Below are 21,549 nucleotides of genomic sequence, written 5' to 3'. Positions count from 1 at the left end.
ATATGGAATGACAGCTATACATGTATTCTGACAACAGAAAAAGTCAGGTCATGTCAAAGTGAGCAATACAGGAGAGGAGCCTGAACAACTGTGCAAGATGAAGGTAAGACTGGAGTTCAGCTGTAGCCTCCCTAGCGGTCTGATTATGTCCATATTTCTATGTTCAAAGTGGTACATTTTTTTGCATGAAAATATGTATTTTTTTTATTGTAGGCCTGTCATTTTTAGGAATAACTCACTGAAATCTGTCCGAACAAGAGTCTAGTAAACATCCCGGGTAGGATAAAATTTGAAACACGAAATCATAAATTATAATTTAATAAATAATCATAAAAAATAATAATATAATAAATTTAATTCAATAATATAATCAAACCAAAAACACTGAAATTTGAAATATAGCGCCAAGTTCGCACATCACTGAGCAAAGTCGTAAAATCGTTTTCAGTGTCTGATGACGAATTTCCCCCACGAATCATTATCACTCAATTCTGCAAGTGGTTCTGATTTACTATCGCTGTTCTCTAGCCGGTCTAAAACCGCTTTTGACCTAAAGGGACGCTTTTTGGACGCCATGGACGTTTCTCAGTTTCCAGGCAGAAAGAACAGTAAAAATGCAGGCAGGGCGCCGGACAAAGCACTCGGGACAAAATGTATGTGAAATGGTTGGATACAGGAATGTTATACTATGTGATTTTAGTGTATTTAGTGAATGTCACTTTTTGTCATTTTCAAATTTCCCGCCGTTCCGTCCCCCGTACGTCCCGATGTCGCAGGGGACGGAACCCGGAAGACAGATGCTGGCATCGGGCGGAGGACATTGCCGGGGACACTGCAGGAGGGACATCGCGGGAGCGCAGGACAAGGTAAGTGAAGAAGAGATCCCGGAGCAATGCTGCAGTGTATTCCCGAGTGTAGATCGGGGTTAGCGCTTGTGGTGCTGAAACTTTACCCCGAGCTACACTCAGGAATACCTCCAGGGAGGTTAAAGAAGAACCCCGGGCAAAATCAGTGGAGCTGTGCTCAAACTGCATGGGTTATTCGCTCGTTTTGTTCTAGTGGAGAAGACAGCAGGGATATACTTAACTGGCTGGCCGATTCTCCCCGCACAAGACCAGACCCTTCAGCTCCTGCTCCCTCCCGCGGTCCAGCTGTCTTGTAGATGGACTGTTCCTGATGTCAGCACGCTCAATGCACACTCCACAGAAAGGAACAGTCCACCGCTGAACCATGGGGGAGAGAGGTTTTCCAGATGATCGACAGGTCAGGCGAGTATGAGCTTTGTCCTCACCCTTACAGAAAGAGAGCAGTTGACCCATGCATTATGGACATAGCCCCACTGTATGGTGAAATAAAATGTTTGCCCAGAGTTCTGCTTTACGGAGAGGAGAAACAATGAGGCACGACAGCCAATCAGACTATGGTGAGATGGGGCAAAAGGAACCAAAATGTCTGCCAGTAAAATGCTGCACTCAAAATTTCCTGACCATACCACGATCAGTATCCTTCTCCCTTAAGCCATGATTTTTTATCTTGCAGTGCTGAGGGTTTACAAACCTGAAACTGATCAATATCAGCTGGATTAGAAGACTCTAGAAACAGTGGTGTTGATTTACCCCCGGTTCACACCTGTGCGGGTGGTGCCGCTGTGGATCCGCAAGAAAATCCATACAGCCGCACCACCCGCACAGAGAAATGCGGACCCGCGGGCGGGTGCCATTACTCCTAATAGCATGCCGCCTGCACTGGAAAACGCAGCCGTACTGGGAACCGAGGTTCCTGTGCAGGCTGCATTTTCCAAAGAAGTGCAGGGACTTCTTTCCCTGTGTGGCACGGGAGTCCATTCAAATGAATGGGCTCCCGTGCCCATGCGAAACGCAGCCCGCACGACCACATATATGTGAACCGGGGGTCAGGCTACTTTCACGTTTATCCTAGCAAAAATGCATATGCGATTTTACTGTGTTTTGCCCCATTTTTACAGGACATGTGACTCGAAAACATACAAGAACTGCACTGCAGGTCCATTTTTTATCCATTTTTGCCAATTTTTCTATTGATTTCAATGGGGAGGTGCGTCTTTGGTGCATTTTTTTGTTTTACCGCACCAAACCAGCACCAATAATGCAGCAAGCAGGATTTTAAAAAACGCACCTAACCAGCAACGGATCAGTGTGAAGAGTTCCTTAGGAATACATGGTCACACAAATCAGCGTGAAAGCAGCTTTACTATAACTAGCGAGTGCAAAATCTGGTGCAGCTGTGCATGGTAGCCAATCACTATGCTGAAATAAAGACAGGCGCTTGCTAGATTCCTAATAATACATCAAAAATACATAAATACAAATTTGTGCAGAGTAGAAAACAAAGAAATAAAAGTAAAAGTCTGCCAGACCGTATAACCCAACACCACACAATGATGTAAGTCCTTCAATGGATGGACTCTTCACCGCTTGTGTCCCAAAAAAAAATGCGCACTCACCAGAGGGTTTTGACCCCTTTTTACAGGTAGATCAAACCTATAAAAGGGGAAGGCACCAAAGGTGCTATACGTCAAGGAGTGGATTCCATGCCAATCAGCTTCTAACTTCAGCTTGTCCAATTAAGCTTTGACAATAAAGCAGGCCATACATGGGTAGAATTCCGAATGATTTTTCGATCAAAAATCGAAAACATTGTTCATTCTGTAATCCGATGGTGCCACTAATGGATTTCGAAAATCAGTCGTTTTTTCACGAATTTTCCAGCATGCCCCATAAACGAAATGGGGAGAAACCATGAAAATCGGCCGGTGCCATTGCCCCACTAACAGAGCGAAAACCAGCCGATTATTCTTAGGTCCGATTTTCAAACAAAAAATCGTTCAGAAATCGACCCATGTATGGCTGGCCTTAAAGCTGGAAACGGATTGGCTTCTATGCAGAGCTGCACCATATGTTGCACTTTCCAGTTTTAGTAAACCAACCCCATCGTAATGTTAGTCTAGGCTCAAAGCCCAATCGAACTTTCACTTAAGTCAGCTGAATACATTTCAGGTGCATTCACAAAATGTGTGCAGTCCTATAGTACATTTTCTTGAAAAAGCAGTCACAGCCTGAGTAGAAAAGCCTGTCCTCTATCAGCATGCTGCAAAAAAGGACTCTTAGTTTTAGTGTGGAAGCAGAGGCCTCTCTGCCTCAGTCCCTGCTGAGTCAGAACCAGAGCTCTCCAGGCAGCACTGGACAAAAGCTCTGCTGACTGCAAAGCTATAGGTCTGATTTAATGGGGTGGTGTGTTGCACCTCCACAGAGAGACTGCTGCTTCCACACAGAGAACAAGTAGCCCACTCTATGGTATGCTGGCAGGGGACAGGCTTTTTTGTACTCAGGCTGTGGCTACTTTCTAAAGACATCCAAACTGTAGAACTTTGCAGAGATTTTGTTTGATGCCCCTGAAATGCATTTACCTAATTTAAACTCAAAGTTCAATAGGGTTTTAAATGAGAAAGAATGTTCTTGGAATTTATCAAAACTGGAGCAGCAACCAATCAGCTTCTATCTTTTGTTGTCAACGCTTAACCAAACAAGCGGCAGAAAAAAGATGATTAATTGCCATGCACAGCTACTCTAGATTCTGTCTGCTCCCTTGCTTGTTGAAAGAAAGATATTACCCCCGGTTCACACCTATGCGGCTGTACGGGCCGCGGTTTACTCAGGCATGAGAGCCCATTCATTTGAATGGACTCCCGTGCCCGTGACACGCAGGGAAGAAGTCCCTGCACTTCTTTGGAAAACGCAGCCCGCACGGGAACCGAGGTTCCCAGTACGGTTGCGTTTCCCGGTGCGGGCGGCGTGCCATTAGAACGAATGGCACCCGGCGGGTCCGCAATTCTCTGTGCGGGCGATGCTGTTGCACGGATGTTCGTGCGAATCCACAGCGGCAACACCCGCACAGATGTGAACCTAGGGTCAAAATGGACCTAAAGGGATCAATACTCACCTTTTCAGTGGTACCTAGCCGGTGCCGACATCTTTTCCTGTGTGCTGTGCATGTGCTGGCGCTAGACTGATCGGCCTGGCTTCTGTACACTGAGCTGTGCATGTGCAGCTCAATTTATAGTCTGATGATCGCTGTGAGCGGGCAGGCATTGCTACTTTATTGCAGAAAAATCACTGCATTCATCTTCTGCAATAAAAAGCCTGCCTACTCAGTATGCAACAGCGGAACTTTAGCTCCATATTCAAGTGATATCGAACCTTCGTTTTGTTTTTTTCTAACCGATTCCCATCTGCCCTACAGCAGAAATACTGCTACAGGGCGGCATGGGTGCAAAAAAAAATCACACACACACACACACACACACACACACACACACACACACACACACACTATATATATCACATGATTTTGCAGCTCCAGGTAGGGGGCGCGCGCGAGCAGCCTCAGCTGTCAATCACCGGGTCCCGGCTGGTGATTACTCGCCAGCACCCAATGATCGCTGAGTGTTAACGATGGGGGAGAGAATTGTATGTAAAACAATACAGTTCTCTCCCCTATCAGCTCGTGCACACTGCTTTGTATGGCTGTGCATGGCACAGCCATACAAAACAGGGTGCTTACAATGGAAAGCACACGCACAGCAAAACACACACAGCACACAGTTAACCCTTTGAACGCCCCAGATGTTAACCCCTTCCTGCCCAGTGCCATTAGTACAGTGTCAGTGCTTTTTATTAGCACTGATCACTGTACTGGTGTCACTGGGAATGTCAGTGACACCAAGTCAGTTCCCCCCGTGTCAGAATGCCCACCGCAGTCCCACTTTAAGTTGCTGATCGCTGCCATTACTAGTTCAAAAAAAAATTCCAGTATATATACCGCAATTTGGAAACGCTTCAACTTTCACGGAAAACAATTTATTTACACGTATTGCAATTATTTTTTTAGCACAGCCATGGAGCAGAATACATTTTTGCCTAAATTTATGATGACATTTAATTTTTTTTATTGGACATGTTTAAAAAAGTCAAAAATATTCTTATTTTTCTCAAAATTGTCGGTCTTTTTTTGTTTATAGCGTAGAAAACAAAAAACGCACAGGCGATCAAATACCACCGAAAGCAAGTCCTATTTGTGGGATAAAAGGAGGTAGATTTCATTTGGGTGCAGCGTTGCATGACTGCACAATTGTGTAATGCAGCACCATAGCACAAAAAATGGCCTGGTGAGGAAGGGGGGGGGGGGTAAATCCCCTGGAGGGCAAGGGGTTAATTAAAATAACAAACATGTCTATACTTACCTGCTCTGTGTAATGCTTTTGCACAGAACAGCCCCGATCCTCCTCTTTTGGGGTCCCCTGATGGCGCTCCTGGCACCTTCTCTTTGGCAGGTGCCCCCTCCTAAAACCGCTTTCCATGGGGGCACCCATGCAGACTTGCTTCCGAGCCGCCCTGTCTGTGTGCACTGTCCCCTGCCCCCCACTCCTGTGTCACAGCGTTTGATCGACATCAGCGGAAGCCAATGGCTCCTGCTGCTATCAATCTGCCCTGAGGAGAGAGCCAGCGCCTAGAGTCGCTTGCTCTCATGCAGATCGCCGATTTGGGCTCAGGTAAGAGAAACGGGAGCTGCAGCACAGAAGGTTTTTCACTTTAATGCATAGAATGCATTAAGGGGAAAAACCTTAAGGCTTTAGAACCACTTTAACCCCCCTGGCGGTATTCCCGAGTGTAGCTCGGGGAAAAGTTTCAGCACCACAAGCGGTAACCCCCCCGAGCTACACTCCGGAATACACTGCAGCGTTGCTCCGGGATCTCTTCTTCTCTTACCTTGTCCTGCGCTCCTGCGATGTCCCCCCTGCAGCGTCCCCGGCAATGTCCTCCGGCAGATGCCGGCATCTGTCTTCCGGGTTCTGGTCCCTGCAAACGTCGGGACGTATGGGGGACGGAACTGGCGGGAAATTTTAATATTTTAAAAAGTGACATTCACTAAATACACTAAAATCACATAGTATAACATTCCTGTATCAAACCATTTCACATACATTTTGTCCCGAGTGCTTTGTCCGGCGCCCTGCCTGCATTTTTACTGTTCTTTCTGCCTGGAAACTGAGAAACGTCCATGGCGTCCAAAAAGCGTCCCTTTAGGTCAAAAGCGGTTTTAGACCGGCTAGAGAACAGCGATAGTAAATCAGAACCACTTGCAGAATTGAGTGATAATGATTCGTGGGGGAAATTCCTCATCAGACACTGAAAACGATTCTGCGACTTTGCTCAGTGACGTGGGAACTTGGCGCAATATTTCAAATTTCAGTGTTTTTGGTTTGATTATATTATTGAATTAAATTTATTATTATTATTTTTTATGATTATTTATAAAATTATAATTTATGATTTCGTGTTTCAAATTTTATCATACCCGGGATGTTTACTAGACTCTTGTTCGGACAGATTTCAGTGAGTTATTCCTAAAAATTACAGGCCTACAATAAAAAAAATACATATTTCCATGCAAAAAATGTACCGCTTTGAGCACAGAAATACTGACATAATCAGACCGCTAGGGAGGTTAAATACGGACTGGTGACGAAAAAATCTGATATATTGGGTGGTGGCAGTACTGCTTTAGGGGTGAAACATTTACCGATCCCCCAGGACTTGCTGCTCTAGGTCTGTGCCTGGGGGGGCCTTCCAATAAATCCGGGCAGTTTTCAAAAGCAGAGTTCGGTGCCTCACCTTCTCAATGACTCCGGAGAATATAACATGAGCACAAAGTGGACTTTGCGGATCGAAGTGCCTCTCTCTGCAATAAGGAGTCTGGGCCAGAGACATGGTCAGCGAGGTATTTGCATTCTCCTGAAATAAAAGATGAAATGGTGAACATACCGAACATCATATGGATAGGGAAAATATGAAAAAGCAAGTAATAATAATAATAAACACTCAAACTAGCATTTACTACACCTTTAAACTTCCCCCACTGTACTCAAAACTTAAAGAAGTCTCATCAAACTTCTCTTTATTTACTCCTCCCCCTCTCCCAGGGTTGGAAGTAAATGTAGCACTTTCTCTTCTTCTTCTAGGTGGTCTGGCTGCTGAGATATTGAGGTAGACAGCCCCCCCCCCCCACCACCACCACCCCACAACACTGATCGACCATGCTGCTTTTAAGGAGACAAATACCTAATAAGTTATGATTGCTAGCTCTTGTGTCAGCACTAGGCACGCAGGGGAGGGGGCATATCAGCTAGACTGCCAGGGGAAAAAACTCTAACAAAGATACACTATATTGCCAAAAGTATTGGGCCCCCTGCCTTTACACACACATGAACTTTAATGGCCCCCAGTCTTAGTCCGTAGGGTTCAATATTGAGTTGGCCCCGCCCTTTGCAGCTACAAGAGCTTCAACTCTTCTGGGAAGGCCGTCCACAAGGTTTAGGAGGGTGTCTATGGGAAGGTTGGACCATTCTTTCAGAAGCACATTTGTGAGGTCAGGCACTGATGTCGGGGGAGGAGGCCTGGCTCGCAGTCTCTGCTCTAATTCATCCCAAAGGTGTTCTATGGGGTTGAGGTCAGGACTCTGTGAAGGCCAGTCAAGTTCCTTCACCTCAAACTGGCTCCTCCATGTCTTTATGGACCTTGCTTTGTGCACTGGTGTGCAGTCATGTTGGAACAGGAAGGAGCCATCCCCAAACTCTTCCCACAAAGTTGGGAGCATGAAATTGTCCAAAATGTCTTGGTATGCTGACGCCTTAAGAGTTCCCTTCACTGGAACTAGGGGGCCAAGCCCAACCCCTGAATAATAACCCCACACCATAATCCCCCTCCACTAAACTGTACATTTGGCACAATGCAGTCAGGCAAGTACCATTCTTCTGGCAATTGTCAAACCCAGACACGTCCATTGGATTGCGAGACAGAGACGCGTGATTGGTCACTCTAGAGAACACGTCTCCCCTGCTCTAGAGTCCAGTGGTAGCGTGCTTTACACCACTGTATCCAACGCTTTGCATTGCACTTGGTGATGTAAGGCTTGGATGCAGCTGCTCGGCCATGGAAACCCATTCCATGAAGCTCTCTACACACTGTTGTTGTGCTCATCTGAAGGCCACACCAAGTTTGGAGGTCTTTAGCTATTGACTCTGCAGACAGTTGGTGACTTCTGCGCACTGTGCGCTTCAGCATGCCCTGACCCCGCTCTGTCATGTGACGTGTCCTACCACTTGGTGGCTGAGTGGCTGTTGTTCCCAGTTGCTTCCACTTTGTTATAATCCCACTAACAGTTGAGCGTGGAATATTTAGTAGCCAGGAAATGTCACGGATGGACTTATTGCACAGGTGGCCACCTATCACGGGACCACGCTTGGAGTCACTGAGCTCCTGAGAGCGACCCATTCTTTCACAAATGTTTGTAGAAGCAGTCTGCATGCCTAGGGGCTTGATTGTATACACCTGTGACCATGGAGGGGATTGGAACACCTGAATCCAATGATTTAGAGGGCTGGCCCAATACTTTTGGCAATATAGTGTAGGTGCTCTCACCAGCCACCAGCACCCAACATTGAAAGATGATGTAGGCCCAGGCTGCCCTCACAATGGAAATGTATGACACTGTGCAGCCAATGACAACCAATGAAGCTGGGTCGCAGGTTGCAGTTGGATCCTGCTCAGCCTGCCAAGAGATGAACAAGAGATGGGACAAGGGAACTGGGTGTAGGAGCACAAGCACAGCACTACTGTGACAGCACCCAATTGAAGCTGGAATGAAGCACATCAGTGCCCCTGACAGGCGCACTCACTGAACAAGGGCTACTGAGCTCTGCCAGACTTCAATGACAGTACTGCTCACAAATTGGGCTTCAGGCAGGGGAGGAGCTGACAGGAGAAATGTAAGAACTAAAGTAGAGATTTTCTTCACATTCCTTTAGTGTTTCAGTGGAGAAGCAAACAAAAGGTTTGTCTTTGGTACAGTATGCACCAGTAATACGAGTAATGCAGGCCATAGACGGGTCGAAAATCGGCCGATTTTTGGGCCAAAAAAAAAAAAAATCGGCCGATTTTCGACCCGTTAATGGGCTAATTAGGAAGAAGAAGGAGAAGGAGAAGAATTCCAGTCCGCTATTATATTTGACATGAAAAAGTATTGCGGTTGCAACATTGTATCTATTTGTATTCGAATAAAAACATCTGTATCCGAAATGGATACAAATAGATACATTGTTGCAACCTCAATACTTTTTCATGTCAAATATAATAGCGGAGCTCTCTGCAGGGACAGAAGTAATTAAATGCCGGCCGTAGATGGGATGAAAATCGGCCGATTTTTTTTACCATTGGTGGTAACGTCGGCCAATTGAACAAACGATTTTTTTTTTTTTTTTTTTTAAAAAACAGCTGGTTTTCTACCCGTCCATGGCCTGCATTAGAGTGTAAAAAAAAATATGGTGGGGGGGTAAAGACCACTTTAAAGTGTAACGATAGCCCATTTTGAGGGGCTGCCCTAAAGCAATGTACAAAAATGTGCATGTTGCAGCGTTCCATATTATGGGGCGAACAAGTCCTATGATCTCTGTACAGCTTCTCATGGAAAACAGAGAAGTGAAAGCTGCTCTCCCTGACTCACATGACACGTAACATTTCACAACACCGAATCTGCCGAGTCATCTGCTGACTCGTCGCACACGTGAGCAAAAACATGCATGACAACAGACTGCGCTGTCACGTCCACTGCTGATTGTTATATTCATTAGGTTTTAAAAAGGCAAAGTTCTGCAGAGTTCAACCTCGGCCCATATTATAGCCAGTCCTAAGAAAATAATTCACTGGTGCTATAAACATTAGGGGGAGATTTACTAACACAGGAGAGTGCAAAATCTAGTGCAGCTGTGCAGAGAAACCAATCAGCTTTCAGGTTTTAGGTCTGGTTCACATGGTGTTTTTTAGTGCGTTTTGCAGAAATGCACTACAGTACATTTAACATGATTTCCTATGGATCTAGTTCACATCTGTGCATTTTGAGCCGGTGTGTTTTTGGAAAGGGTCGGGGAATTTCTTTCCCGCAGTAGATTGCGTTTTGCGCGTTATAGACTTCAATTGACCCGCACTAGGGATGCACCGAAATTTGGTGGCCGAAACGTTTCGGCCGAAAACACCCCTATTGGCCATTGGCCGAAAAAAAAAAAGCACCAATACAGGTGCCATAAAACCTCGCCCCTCGCTTGGTAGTTCTCAGCCTTACCTGAGAAACCATTGATCCCAGCGCTGGGCATAGAGATGAGTGAAGGAAAGATGGCCGCCACTCATCTCTATGCCCTTGGAGGACCGGAGCGATCTCACTTCCGGTTCCAGTCTCTCTTTTTTTTTTTTCAAAGAGCAATGCTTTTTTTTGATCCAATGCTTCACATTGTAGAGGAGAGATGTGGGGTCTTATTGACCCCATATCTCTCCATAAAGAGGACCTGTCACTAAATATTTCTATCACAAGGGATGCATGCATTTCTTGTGATAAGAATAAAAGTGATTACAATTTTTTTTAATTGCAAAAAAACAAACAAACAAAAATTAAATAAATAACAATAAAAAAAAGTTTAAAGTGCCCCCGTCCCCCCCGTGCTTGCACGTAGTGGTGAACTCATACGTAGGCCACGCCCACATATGTAAACGGTGTTCAAACCACACATGTGAGGTATCACCACGAACATCAGAACAAGAACAATAATTCTCGCACTAGACCTCCTCTGTAACTTTACACTGCTAACCTGTAGAAGTTTTTAAAGCATCACCCATGGAGATTTTTAAGTACCGCAGTTTCACGCCATTCCACGAGCGTGCGCAATTTTAAAGCGTGACATGTTGGGTATCTATTTACTCGCCGTAACATCCTCTTTCATGTTTTACAAAAAAATTGGGGTATATATTATTTTTTTAATCAGTGTATTTTTTCCAAAAAATATATATTCATATTTAAAAACTTTCGGTTTTCAGCCAAGTGCATTTTGATTTCTCATTTTTGGCACCAGAATTTTTATTTCGGTGCACCACTAACCCGCACCAAAAATGCAAGTGTTGAGTTTTTTATATGTTTTCAGGTTTTTTTTTACTAGTAGGAAAGTATGACAGCTCTGTTCATGAAGGACGACCCTGATGTGACTTTACACTCTCTGGCACTCAAGTAGCATCAAAGTAGTGCAGGAACCTTTATGTGTCCAAAATCGCAAGTCAGGGTTAAGGGGTAGCGTAAGGGTTAAACGTTAGGGTTAGAATGCTAATCCTAACAATTACCGCTAACCCTTAACCCCAACATTTATCCCTAACATGCAACTTAAAGGACACATTACCCCCGGTTCACATATATGTGGCCATGCGGGCTGCGTTTTGCATGGGCACGAGAGCCCATTCATATGAATGAACTCCCGTGCCTGTGACACGCAGGGAAGAAGTCCCTGCACTTCATTGGCAAACGCAGCCGGCATGGGAACCTTAGTTCCCAGTACGGTTGTGTTTTCCAGTGTGGGCGGCGTGCCATTAGAACTAATGGCACCCGCCCACGGGTCCGCATTTCTCTGTGCAGGTGGTGCAGCTGCATGGACTTTGGTGCGGATCTGCAGTGGCACCACCCACACAGATGTGAACCAGGGGTAAAGGTTCCTGCACTACTTTGATGCAACTTTGATGCTACTTCAGAGCCAGATAGTGTAAAGTCACATCAAAATCGCAATACATGAACAAAACTGTCATACTTTCCTATTACGCAAAAAAAAAAAAAAAAAAAAAAAAAAGCAAAACTAAAAGTTAAAAAACGTGAAATGTACAGGATAAATGCATCAACCGTAACCTGGATAGATGCAAACCTAGCCTCATCGTCAAAGCTTAATTGAACAAGCTGATGTTAGGATCTGATTGGCTACCATGCACAGCTGCACCCAGGACTGCTGATATATACCACAGGGCCCCATACAGCCAACCTGACAGGGCCCCCCCTAAAAAAAAAACCCCAAAAAACTGTTTACTATACTTCAGTTATGAATGAACACAGTGAGTGATCAGTACCAATCGTTCCTTGTGTTCATTCAGGAAAGGAAGGGGCTGGTAAATGTGACATATTTACCAGACCTTTTTCCCACTATCCATCCTGACGGATTCTAGTCTGCGCTTGCAGCTGCTGGTGCAAAGGAGAGGAGGGAAGCTGGCAGCACTGCACAGGGGGATTGAGGGGGCATCTGGACAGCAGGGGGAAATATATGATACACAGGGACAGTGATGGGTGCACCAGGGGGGCAATTACTGAAACTGATTCCCTGTATGGCTCCTGCTGGAGCAGCTGAAAGCCAGCAAGAGGGAGAGGAAGCCAGCTTTCAGTTGCCGCAGAGAGAGCCATACAGGGCATCGGTTCCAGTAATTCCCCCCCGCAATGCCAATCACCCTCCCTGCCCACATCCGATTCACCCAGCTGCCTAGGCCCCCCTGCTGGCCTGGGCCCCCGTACAGGAGGACTGGTGGTACCCCCTTATCTACAGCCCTGGCTGCACCAACCAGATTGTGAGTGCTCCAGTTTTAGTAAATCTCCCCTAAGCATGATCACTTGATCTGTTCCCTTGTCCAAAAGTGAAAAATGAAAGAAAATTCCAAATTTTGGGTTGTCACCAAAACAGCAATAAAGGAGAAATATTCCAATTGGGACACTAGTTCTGGTGACAGCTAAGGATGAGCTTAGCTATGTTCTCATCCTAGTCTGAACCCACCTGAGTGATACCACACAGGAATGTCATCTACACTGTGCCAATCACAAGCGGCCGAGGCTTTCCTCACCCCACAGTCGCACATATACAAGGGGTGTGTACACAGGGCATGGAATTGCTTGGCCTGCACCCATGCGATCTGATTCTGGTGTGGACAAAAAAAAAAGGGTCCTGCACAATTTTGGTGCGGATGCGGTGCGATTGAGCCATACAAAATGTATGGCTCAAATTGCACCGCACAGAAATCGCATGTGATTTGCACATTAATGCGGTGCGGTTCCTGTGCGAATCACATGCGATGTGCAGTGTTAACCCGGACCTAAAGGAGAAAGGTGAACTATCAAAAGAACAAACATACACACTCATCTATATGGCTGCAGCATTGGTCTGATGCTGAAGCTGTCTCATGTTGGCTCTAAGATCGAGAACTGAGCGATCAGATGACCGTTAATCACTCAGTACTCTGTCTTACGTGAGCAGAGAGAATGACTGTCAGTCACCGGCTCTCTGCTCTGCCCCTCCAGTGCTCACTGGAGCGCTGGGCTGTGGAGGGGGCAGGAGTGGTTGGGTCAGGCTATCAGAGGTGCACGGCTGAACCAGCTGCCAAGCAGTAATCTGGGTGGATCCCGATATTATTGTTGGGATCCCTGCAGAGCCTGGACACATAGCTGGGTGACAGGGGGTGCAGAAATAAGTGCACTACTGTGACCCAGAAGAGAAGTAGGGCCGAAAAAGCTTTGGCCATACTTTCCTTTTAAATTACTTAGTCCAATTCTCTACAATGGAACCTCTGTACAGACCCAGGACAATGCAGGAGCCTGTGCATTGCACTTGTGATGCACTGATCGCAGTTGCAATGCCTGAATACATAAATTTAATAAATATTCATTTTTCATTTTAGCATTTTTTGTGCATGTATTAAACTTTTCTAAAAAGTAGACTATTCCTTTAATTTACAACACTTTAAAAACGAGTTACTATGTAATATAAACACATGACCCAGGTGAAGGAAGCACACAACAAGAGATAAGAAGGTTCTTCTACACGTGGCTCTGTGCGATAAACAGATAAAAATGCTCGGCATAACTCGATGACGTCAGTAGTTTAAAGAGATCCTTCACGTGTCCTATTTATGTAACAGCCGTACTGATGTGGAAGAAGCTCCAACATATCAGTCCCCACTTCTGAAGACATCTTCCCTTCCCTTAGTCATGGACAGGCTGTGCCTGTTGTATGCAATCTATCTATCTATCTATCTATCTATCTATCTATCTATCTATCCAGTCATATCCAACCCTTGGCAATTGCATGGACCGTCACTCGCAAGCGACTTTTTCCATAAATTCTCTTAGTAATTATTTTACAGGGTAGGTTGCCAGGTCTTTCCCCAACCCCTACCATGCAGGAGATCCCACATGGCCAGGGATGAAACTAGGACAATTTAGACAGGAGCCAATTAACCTACCAGCATGTCTTTGGAGTGTGGGAGGAAACCGGAGTACCCAGAGGAAACCCACACAAACACAGGGAGAACATGCAAACTCCATGCAGTAGATGCCATGGTTGGGAATCAAACCCATGACCCAATTACTGCAAGGCAGAAGTGCTAACCACTAAGCCACTGTGCCACCCATTGTATGCAATAGTAACCAAGAATCAGGTTGACCAGTAAAGTGGACATTCTATGGCAAATGGAAGGTTTATGATTTTTCCGCCCCCCCAACACAAAAGGCTTTAGTCCTCGTGCACGCAGTCATACACCATGCAGAGCCAGTATAATGACTCTACCGAGACCCGCTGCCACCAAGAACAGCAACCCATTGAGATGAATTGGAAGATGCGGTTGCATGTGGTTATGCACTTGGGGCTGCATGAAGTACCCGCACACCTACAGACGTATGCTCCATATGCACGCTATGTACAAAGTTTGCATGGATCTGGAAGAAATACACAAAGAACTCCAAGATTCAAGGAAGAATACCTATGATGAATAGATTTAGACACTATTGGCTTATCCTGGAGCTCGACTTGTAAGGCAAAGTTCACCTTTACCCCAAAAAACTGCCCATGCAGGTAAGTAGATGAAAAACAGTACAGCGTTCACCGAAGTTGAATAATGCACTTGCTATAGGTGTAGGCCATTTATGTCCCTCATAAAGCCTGAATGGAAAACTCCCAGGACGTTGCCGAGAGAGGCCCAGCTATTACTGCTCACCTTCACCATCACAGGAGCGAGCTTTCTCCAATTCAAACCACCTCACATGCACTCTCTTCCCCCAACCAAGCAGTAGCTCTGAGCTTACTCCTGTGATGGTGGGGAAAGCAGTGATGGCTAGGCACTTCTTAGCAACATCCTTAGCAACGTCCTGGGAGTATTCCAGTCAGCCTTAACCACTTCCCGTCCAGCCGTTGTATATAAACGGCCAGACGGTGGCAGTGCAGGGTTGGGTGGCCGTTTATAAACAGCCTCCCCGCTCCCTGGGAGCGCGCAGCACCGCGATCTGGTGCCCGCTGTGTCCTCCGGACACAGTGAAACACCGATCAGCGTACGGGACCTCTCTGCGAGGTCCTGATCATGTGATCACCGATTGGCCAATCAGTGATCACATGCAGAGTAGTAAGCAAGATGTCACTTGTGACATCGTTGCTTACTACGTGTGAAATCTGTGAATGATCACAGAGGTCACATGGTACAAGGCTATTTACACCAGCCTTGTACCATGTGACAAGCTGTCACCAATCACAGCTCACTCAGTAGTTCTCAATGGCTGCAAGAATGCAGACAGAGAGGAGAAATGATTGCTTTTACATCCTATATGGGTGTAAAAGCAGTCAGTGTAAAAAAAAAAAATCTTCATCACCCCCCACAAGTAGTACAGTGTCACCATGGTGACACTGTACTGCTAGGGTGACAGTATGTTAAAAAAACAAAAACATAAATAATAATATAAAAAAATAAAATAAAAATGTTTAACAATTATAATTTTTGGCTATAAACTAATTTGGGTTTTTTTTTTTTTACTAAAAAGATAACGGAATAAATTTTGGCCAAGATTTATGATGAAATATTATTTATTTGCAAAATTTTATAAGAAAAAAACACTTTTTTAAAAAATTTTTGGACTTTTTCATTTACATAGCAAAAAAAATAAAAATCCCAGCGCTGAATAAATACCACCAAAATAAAGCTTTATCTGTCTCAAAAAAATGGTAAAAAATTCATATGGGTACAGTGTTGCATGACCGCGCAATTGTCATTCAAAGTGTGATAGCGCTGAAAACTGAAAATTGGCCTGGACAGGAAGGGGGTGAAAGTGTCCGGACTGGAAGTGGTTAATAAAGTATGTAAATGGTCTACACCTACAGCAAGGTTGTTTATCAACTTTGGTCAAAGCTGCATAGTTTTCCTTTTATCTACAGAAATCCCTTACCTGCACATACACTATTTTACCAAAAGTATTGGGCCAGCCCTCCAAATCATGTGATTCAGGTGTTCCAATCCCCTCCATGGTCACAGGTGTATACAATCAAGCCCCTAGGCATGCAGACTGCTTCTACAAACATTGGTGAAAGAATGGGTCGCTCTCAGGAGCTCAGTGACTCCAAGCGTGGTCCCGTGATAGGTTGTCACCTGTGCAATAAGTCCATCCGTGACATTTCCTGGCTACTAAATATTCCATGCTCAACTGTTAGTGGGATTATAACAAAGTGGAAGCAACTGGGAACAACAGCCACTCAGCCACCAAGTGGTAGGCCACGTCACATGACAGAGCGGGGTCAGCACATGCTGAAGCGCACAGTGCGCAGAAGTCACCAACTGTCTGCAGAGTCAATAGCTAAAGACCTCCAAACTTCATGTGGCCTTCAGATTAGCACAACAACAGTGCGTAGAAAGCTTCATGGAATGGGTTTCCATGGCCGAACAGCTGCATCCAAGCCTTCCATCACCAAGTGCAATGCAAAGCGGTGGAATCAGTGGCGTAAAGCACGCCGCCACTGGATTCTAGAGCAATGAAGACGTGTTCTCTGGAGTGACCAATCACGCTTCTCTGTCTGGCAATCCAATGGGCATGTCTGGGTTTGGGGGTTTGCCAGAACGGTACTTGTCTGTCTGCATTGTGCCAAGTGTACAGTTTGGTGGAGGGGGGATTATGGTGTGGGGTTGTTTCTCAGGGGTTTGGCTTGGCCCCCTAGTTCCAGTGAAGGGAACTCTAAAGGTGTCAGCATACCAAGACATTTTGGACAATTTCATGCTCTCAACTTTGTGGGAAGAGTTTGGGGATGGCTCCTTCCTGTTCCAACATGACTGCACACCAGTGCACAAAGCAAGGTCCATAAAGACATGGAGGAGCCAGTTTGGGGTGGAGGAACTTGCCTGGCCTGCACAGAGTCCTGACCTCAACCCCATAGAACACCTTTAGGATGAATTAGAGCGGAGGGTCTGTCGGGTTTCTTCTCTCTCTCAGCCCGCTGCAAAGCGCTGATCAATTGTTGGTGTTCCAGTATGTCAGTCGTCAGACTGGTTTCTGTTGAACAGAAAAGAGAACACACATCCTGAAAATCGTCGGATTCCTGTTTTCGGTCTGTGAGTACTTGGCTCCAGTAGTTGTGATGATATGTACAGTTTTACTAACAGAAATAGCGGTCACATGATTGTGAGTCCGTCTTGCTGGCTTCCAATCTCAAATGCTGACCGGGAACTGTCGGTGAACGCTCGGTGTACTTGGAGCGTGCAGTGAGGTAGCTCCCGGCACACAACTTCAAAGCCTTATGGATCCATATATGCAGCAGACGGGCGATAACAAAAAGCACAGTGATGGATGAAAACGCAGCTGCCCAACGCCCACCCAAAAACAAACACATAAATGTAAATGGGCCCTAATAGAAGCTGTGGCACAGGACGAAAGTCCAGCCAAGCCGCCATTCTGCAATAGGCTGGGCAGGACTTTCATCATTGCGGGTGGACGTCATATGACATTCCGTTGAAACGAGTCTCATGTGCGGCCATGCGGGCGCGATTTGTCACCGGCTGAGTCCAGGGGACATAACCAAGTACCGCCCGCTACCGTGTGATCACTGTGACCAATCACAGAAGATCACATGACAACTGTAAATAATGAATGTCTTAGATTCATGCAATTCATTTGTGTAAAATTGTGTTGCTCGCTGTGATTGGTCAGTGATCACAGGGACAGGGACAATCACAGCTCATTTGTACCATGTGATTAGCCAGTCACAACAGCAAACACTGAATGAATCAATTTCATTCAGTAAAAACGGTTGCTTATAACAGTGAAATTCACTTGTATAAGCAATCATAATGTGTAAAAAAAGAAAAAAAATCTTGATCACTTCCACAGAGTAGTACAATGTTACTATGGAAACATTATCCACTTCTGGACCAGCGATATACCCGTAGGTCGCTGGGCTTTTGGTGGTTGTACCAGAGTGATGAAGGCATAACCCCCGTACTGTTTTTTAGAGCCAGTGGTTGGCTCTCTTGTACAAGCTAACTAGCTGCTCCATTGCTTGTACAAGCAGTGGGAGGGGACATTCCCCCGCCCCCCCCCCCCCACACGGCTCTCTCAGGATCTCCTATCCCACCAGGAATCTGGAGCAACCGGCTGTCACATCCACTGGCTGGGTGGACAGCCGAAAAAAGCCAGGATTGGCTTTGATTGGCTCTCCGTTATAGTAATCCGGAAGCAATGACCTGACATCACTTCCGGTTTACTCGGAAGCTTTCGGCGCCATTTTTAAAAATCTGAAACAATTCAAAAGCACAGATCTTGGTGTTCTGAATGATTTCAAGTGTAGATGTGGGATTTGGGGTCCCATAGACTCCCAGATCACTCCATAAAAATACCTGACACGTGCCTATTGCTGTCACAGAGGATGTTCACATTCCTTTTGACAGCAATAAAAAAAAAAGAAAAGTAAAACGATGGTGTAAAAAATAAAAAAAATGAAAGAGCCCCGTGCTCATGTGCAAAGGCGTATGCACGGATCGGTCTCGCACACAAACAGCGATCGTCCCACACATGAGGTATCACCACAAATGACAGATCGCGGGCAGTAATTCTGTCCCCAGACCTCCTCTATAAATCCAAACAGGTAACCTGTGAAGGCTTTTAAAGCATCGCCTATGTATAGTAAGATTTACGGCGTTTGTCCCGTTTGTACGGACGGGTGCAATTTTATAGCGTGACGTGTTTGGTATCTATTTAGTCGGCAAAACATTATCTGTTATATTATTATGTTTTATGTGATGTATTGTGGGGGGTTTTTGCAGTAAAATTCCAAAAAGTGTATTTTTTCCCAAAAACTGCATTTGAAAAACTGCTGTGCAAATACCGTGACATAAAAAAATGCAAAAAACACCAATTTATTCTCTAGGGCCCCTGATTTAAAAAAACCACGTATATAATGTTCGGGGATTCTAAGTAGTGTTTTAGCAAAAAATACTGATTATTACAGATATTAAGTGTCAGAACAGGCCTGGTCTTCAAGGGGTTAAGGTCCCTAGATCTGTGACACAGGCTGCACCTGTAGTGGCAAGCTGAGACCTTGAGGGGAGGGTCAGGTGATCTCCAGCTGAGTCCCCCTGGGGGAGGGTTACGTGATCTCCAGCTGAGCCCCCTGGGGGAGGCTCACACGATCTCTAGCTGAGCCCCTGGGGGGAGGGTCACACGATCTCTAGCTGAGCCCCTGGGGGGAGGGTCACACGATCTCCAGCTGAACCCCCTGGGGGAGGGCCACGTGATCTCCAGCTGAGCCCCCCCCCCCTGGGCCACGTGATCTCCAGCAGCTGAGCCCCTGGGGAGGAGGGTCACGTGATCTCCAGCTGAGCCCCTGGGGGGAAGGTCACGTGATCTCCAGCTGAGCCCCTGGGGGGGAGGGTCACGTGATCTCCAGCTGAGCCCCTGGGGGGGAGGGTCACGTGATCTCCAGCTGAGCCCCTGGGGGGGAGGGTCACGTGATCTCCAGCTGAGCCCCTGGGGGGGAGGGTCACGTGATCTCCAGCTGAGCCCCTGGGGGGGAGGGTCACGTGATCTCCAGCTGAGCCCCTTGGGGGGGGGTCACCCAATATCCATCCACAGCAGATGTCACATGACCCGCCCCCCAACCTTCCTCGGTCTCCATGGTAACCTCACCTGCAGGTCCTGGACGGAGATCTCCATGGTGGTCAGGTAGAAGTAGGGGACTCCGCTGCCGTGGCCCCGGGAACCGTCACTGACCGAGAAAATGTTAGCAAAGGGTTGGCCCCTGACGGGCTCATGGCTGGAGATGGTGGCCAGGGCGCCCCAGTCGCAGTGATGGGCCACGAAGCGCGCCACCCGGGCCGTCTCGTTGTGCGGGGGGATGTGTGCCCGGGAGGGGGGCACCCACAGCAGGACGAGGTGGAGGAGGAGGACGGACACCCCGCAGGACACAGCAGCCAGTTGCGACATCTCCAGAGAATGAAAGTCAGAACCGAGCGCCGGACAGTTCCTACTCCAGGACAGCCAATCGGCCGTGGCCATCTGACCCGTTTAGCCAATAGGAGCGGGCTAGAGGCGTGACCAGTACGATGTAAACAAGCATTGAACTCTGGTCTTATCTTATTGGTTCTTTTCCTTTTTCTGCCCTTCCTACTAGCCAATCGTATAACAGCATTTCTGACAGGAGCTTATCGTGGTGGAGGAGGGGGCTGTAAAGTGACGTAAAAGGACCAATCACCGGGAGGTGGGCTTCCATGTTGACCAATGAGATTGTAAAAGAGGAGGAATAGAGTTCTGTGTAACAAATTAAAGGTACAGTGCTCCTGGTTTGGAGTCAGGAGATGGTGCAGCGAGGAGAGCCTGGACCTTGTGTGTGTTATGCAGAATTACATCATATCTGTTCACACTGACGTCTGGCCGACTGATAACACGTGACTACAGGGAGGGACTAGGATTGCCACCACATCTCTATAAAACCGAACACATATTAAAGTGTTACTAAACCCTGGACCCTGCATTCACTATATCCGGTCTCCCCGGACCCTGCGTTCACTATATCCGGTCTCCCCGGACCCCGCGTTCACTATATCCGGTCTCCCCGGTCCCCGCGTTCACTATATCCGGTCTCCCCGGACCCCGCGTTCACTATATCCGGAATCCCCGGACCCCGCGTTCACTATATCCGGAATCCCCGGACCCCGCGTTCACTATATCCGGAATCCCCGGACCCCGCGTTCACTATATCCGGAATCCCCGGACCCCGCGTTCACTATATCCGGAATCCCCGGACCCCGCGTTCACTATATCCGGAATCCCCGGAACCCGCGTTCACTATATCCGGAATCCCCGGAACCCGCGTTCACTATATCCGGAATCCCCGGAACCCGCGTTCACTATATCCGGAATCCCCGGAACCCGCGTTCACTATATCCGGAATCCCCGGAACTTGCGTTCACTATATCCGGTCTCCCCGGACCCTGCGTTCACTATATCCGGTCTCCCCGGACCCTGCATTCACTGTATCCGCTCTCCCCGGACCCTGCGTTCACTGTATCCGGTCTCCCAGGACCCTGCGTTCACTGTATCCGGTCTCCCAGGACCCTGCATTCACTATATTCGGTCTCCCCGGGCCCTGCATTCACTATATCCGGTCTCCCCGGACCCTGCATTCACTGTATCCGCTCTCCCCGGACCCTGCATTCACTGTATCCGGTCTCCCAGGACCCTGCATTCACTATACCCGGTCTCCCCGGAGCCTGCATTCACTATACCCGGTCTCCCCGGACCCGGCGTTCACTATATCCGGTCTCCCCGGACCCTGAATTCACTATATCCGGTCTCCCCGGACCCGGCGTT

At 47.0% G+C, this 21,549-nt stretch overlaps 1 protein-coding gene across 2 annotated transcripts in view; it reads right to left on the bottom strand.

Annotated features, from left to right (window-relative positions):
• Positions 1-20,235, bottom strand: part of CREG1 (cellular repressor of E1A stimulated genes 1) — a 46,186-nt gene extending 25,951 nt beyond the window's left edge. For both annotated transcript variants that reach the window (XM_089691939.1, XM_089691940.1), the window contains exons 1-2: positions 19,867-20,235; positions 6,711-6,830 (exon numbers count right to left, since the gene is read on the bottom strand). In XM_089691939.1, the coding sequence (XP_089548065.1) occupies positions 6,711-6,830; positions 19,867-20,235 (489 nt within the window). The remainder of the gene's footprint in view (positions 1-6,710; positions 6,831-19,866) is intronic.
• Positions 20,236-21,549: the final 1,314 nt, after the last annotated feature.

Source organism: Staurois parvus, unplaced genomic scaffold, assembly GCF_062004578.1.
Source record: "Staurois parvus isolate SC_StPar_1 unplaced genomic scaffold, SC_StPar_1.0 ptg000574l, whole genome shotgun sequence".
Taxonomy (NCBI): Eukaryota; Metazoa; Chordata; class Amphibia; order Anura; family Ranidae; genus Staurois; species Staurois parvus.
Note: the sequence above shows the minus strand (reverse complement) of the source record. Positions and strands in the feature narration are given on the sequence as shown.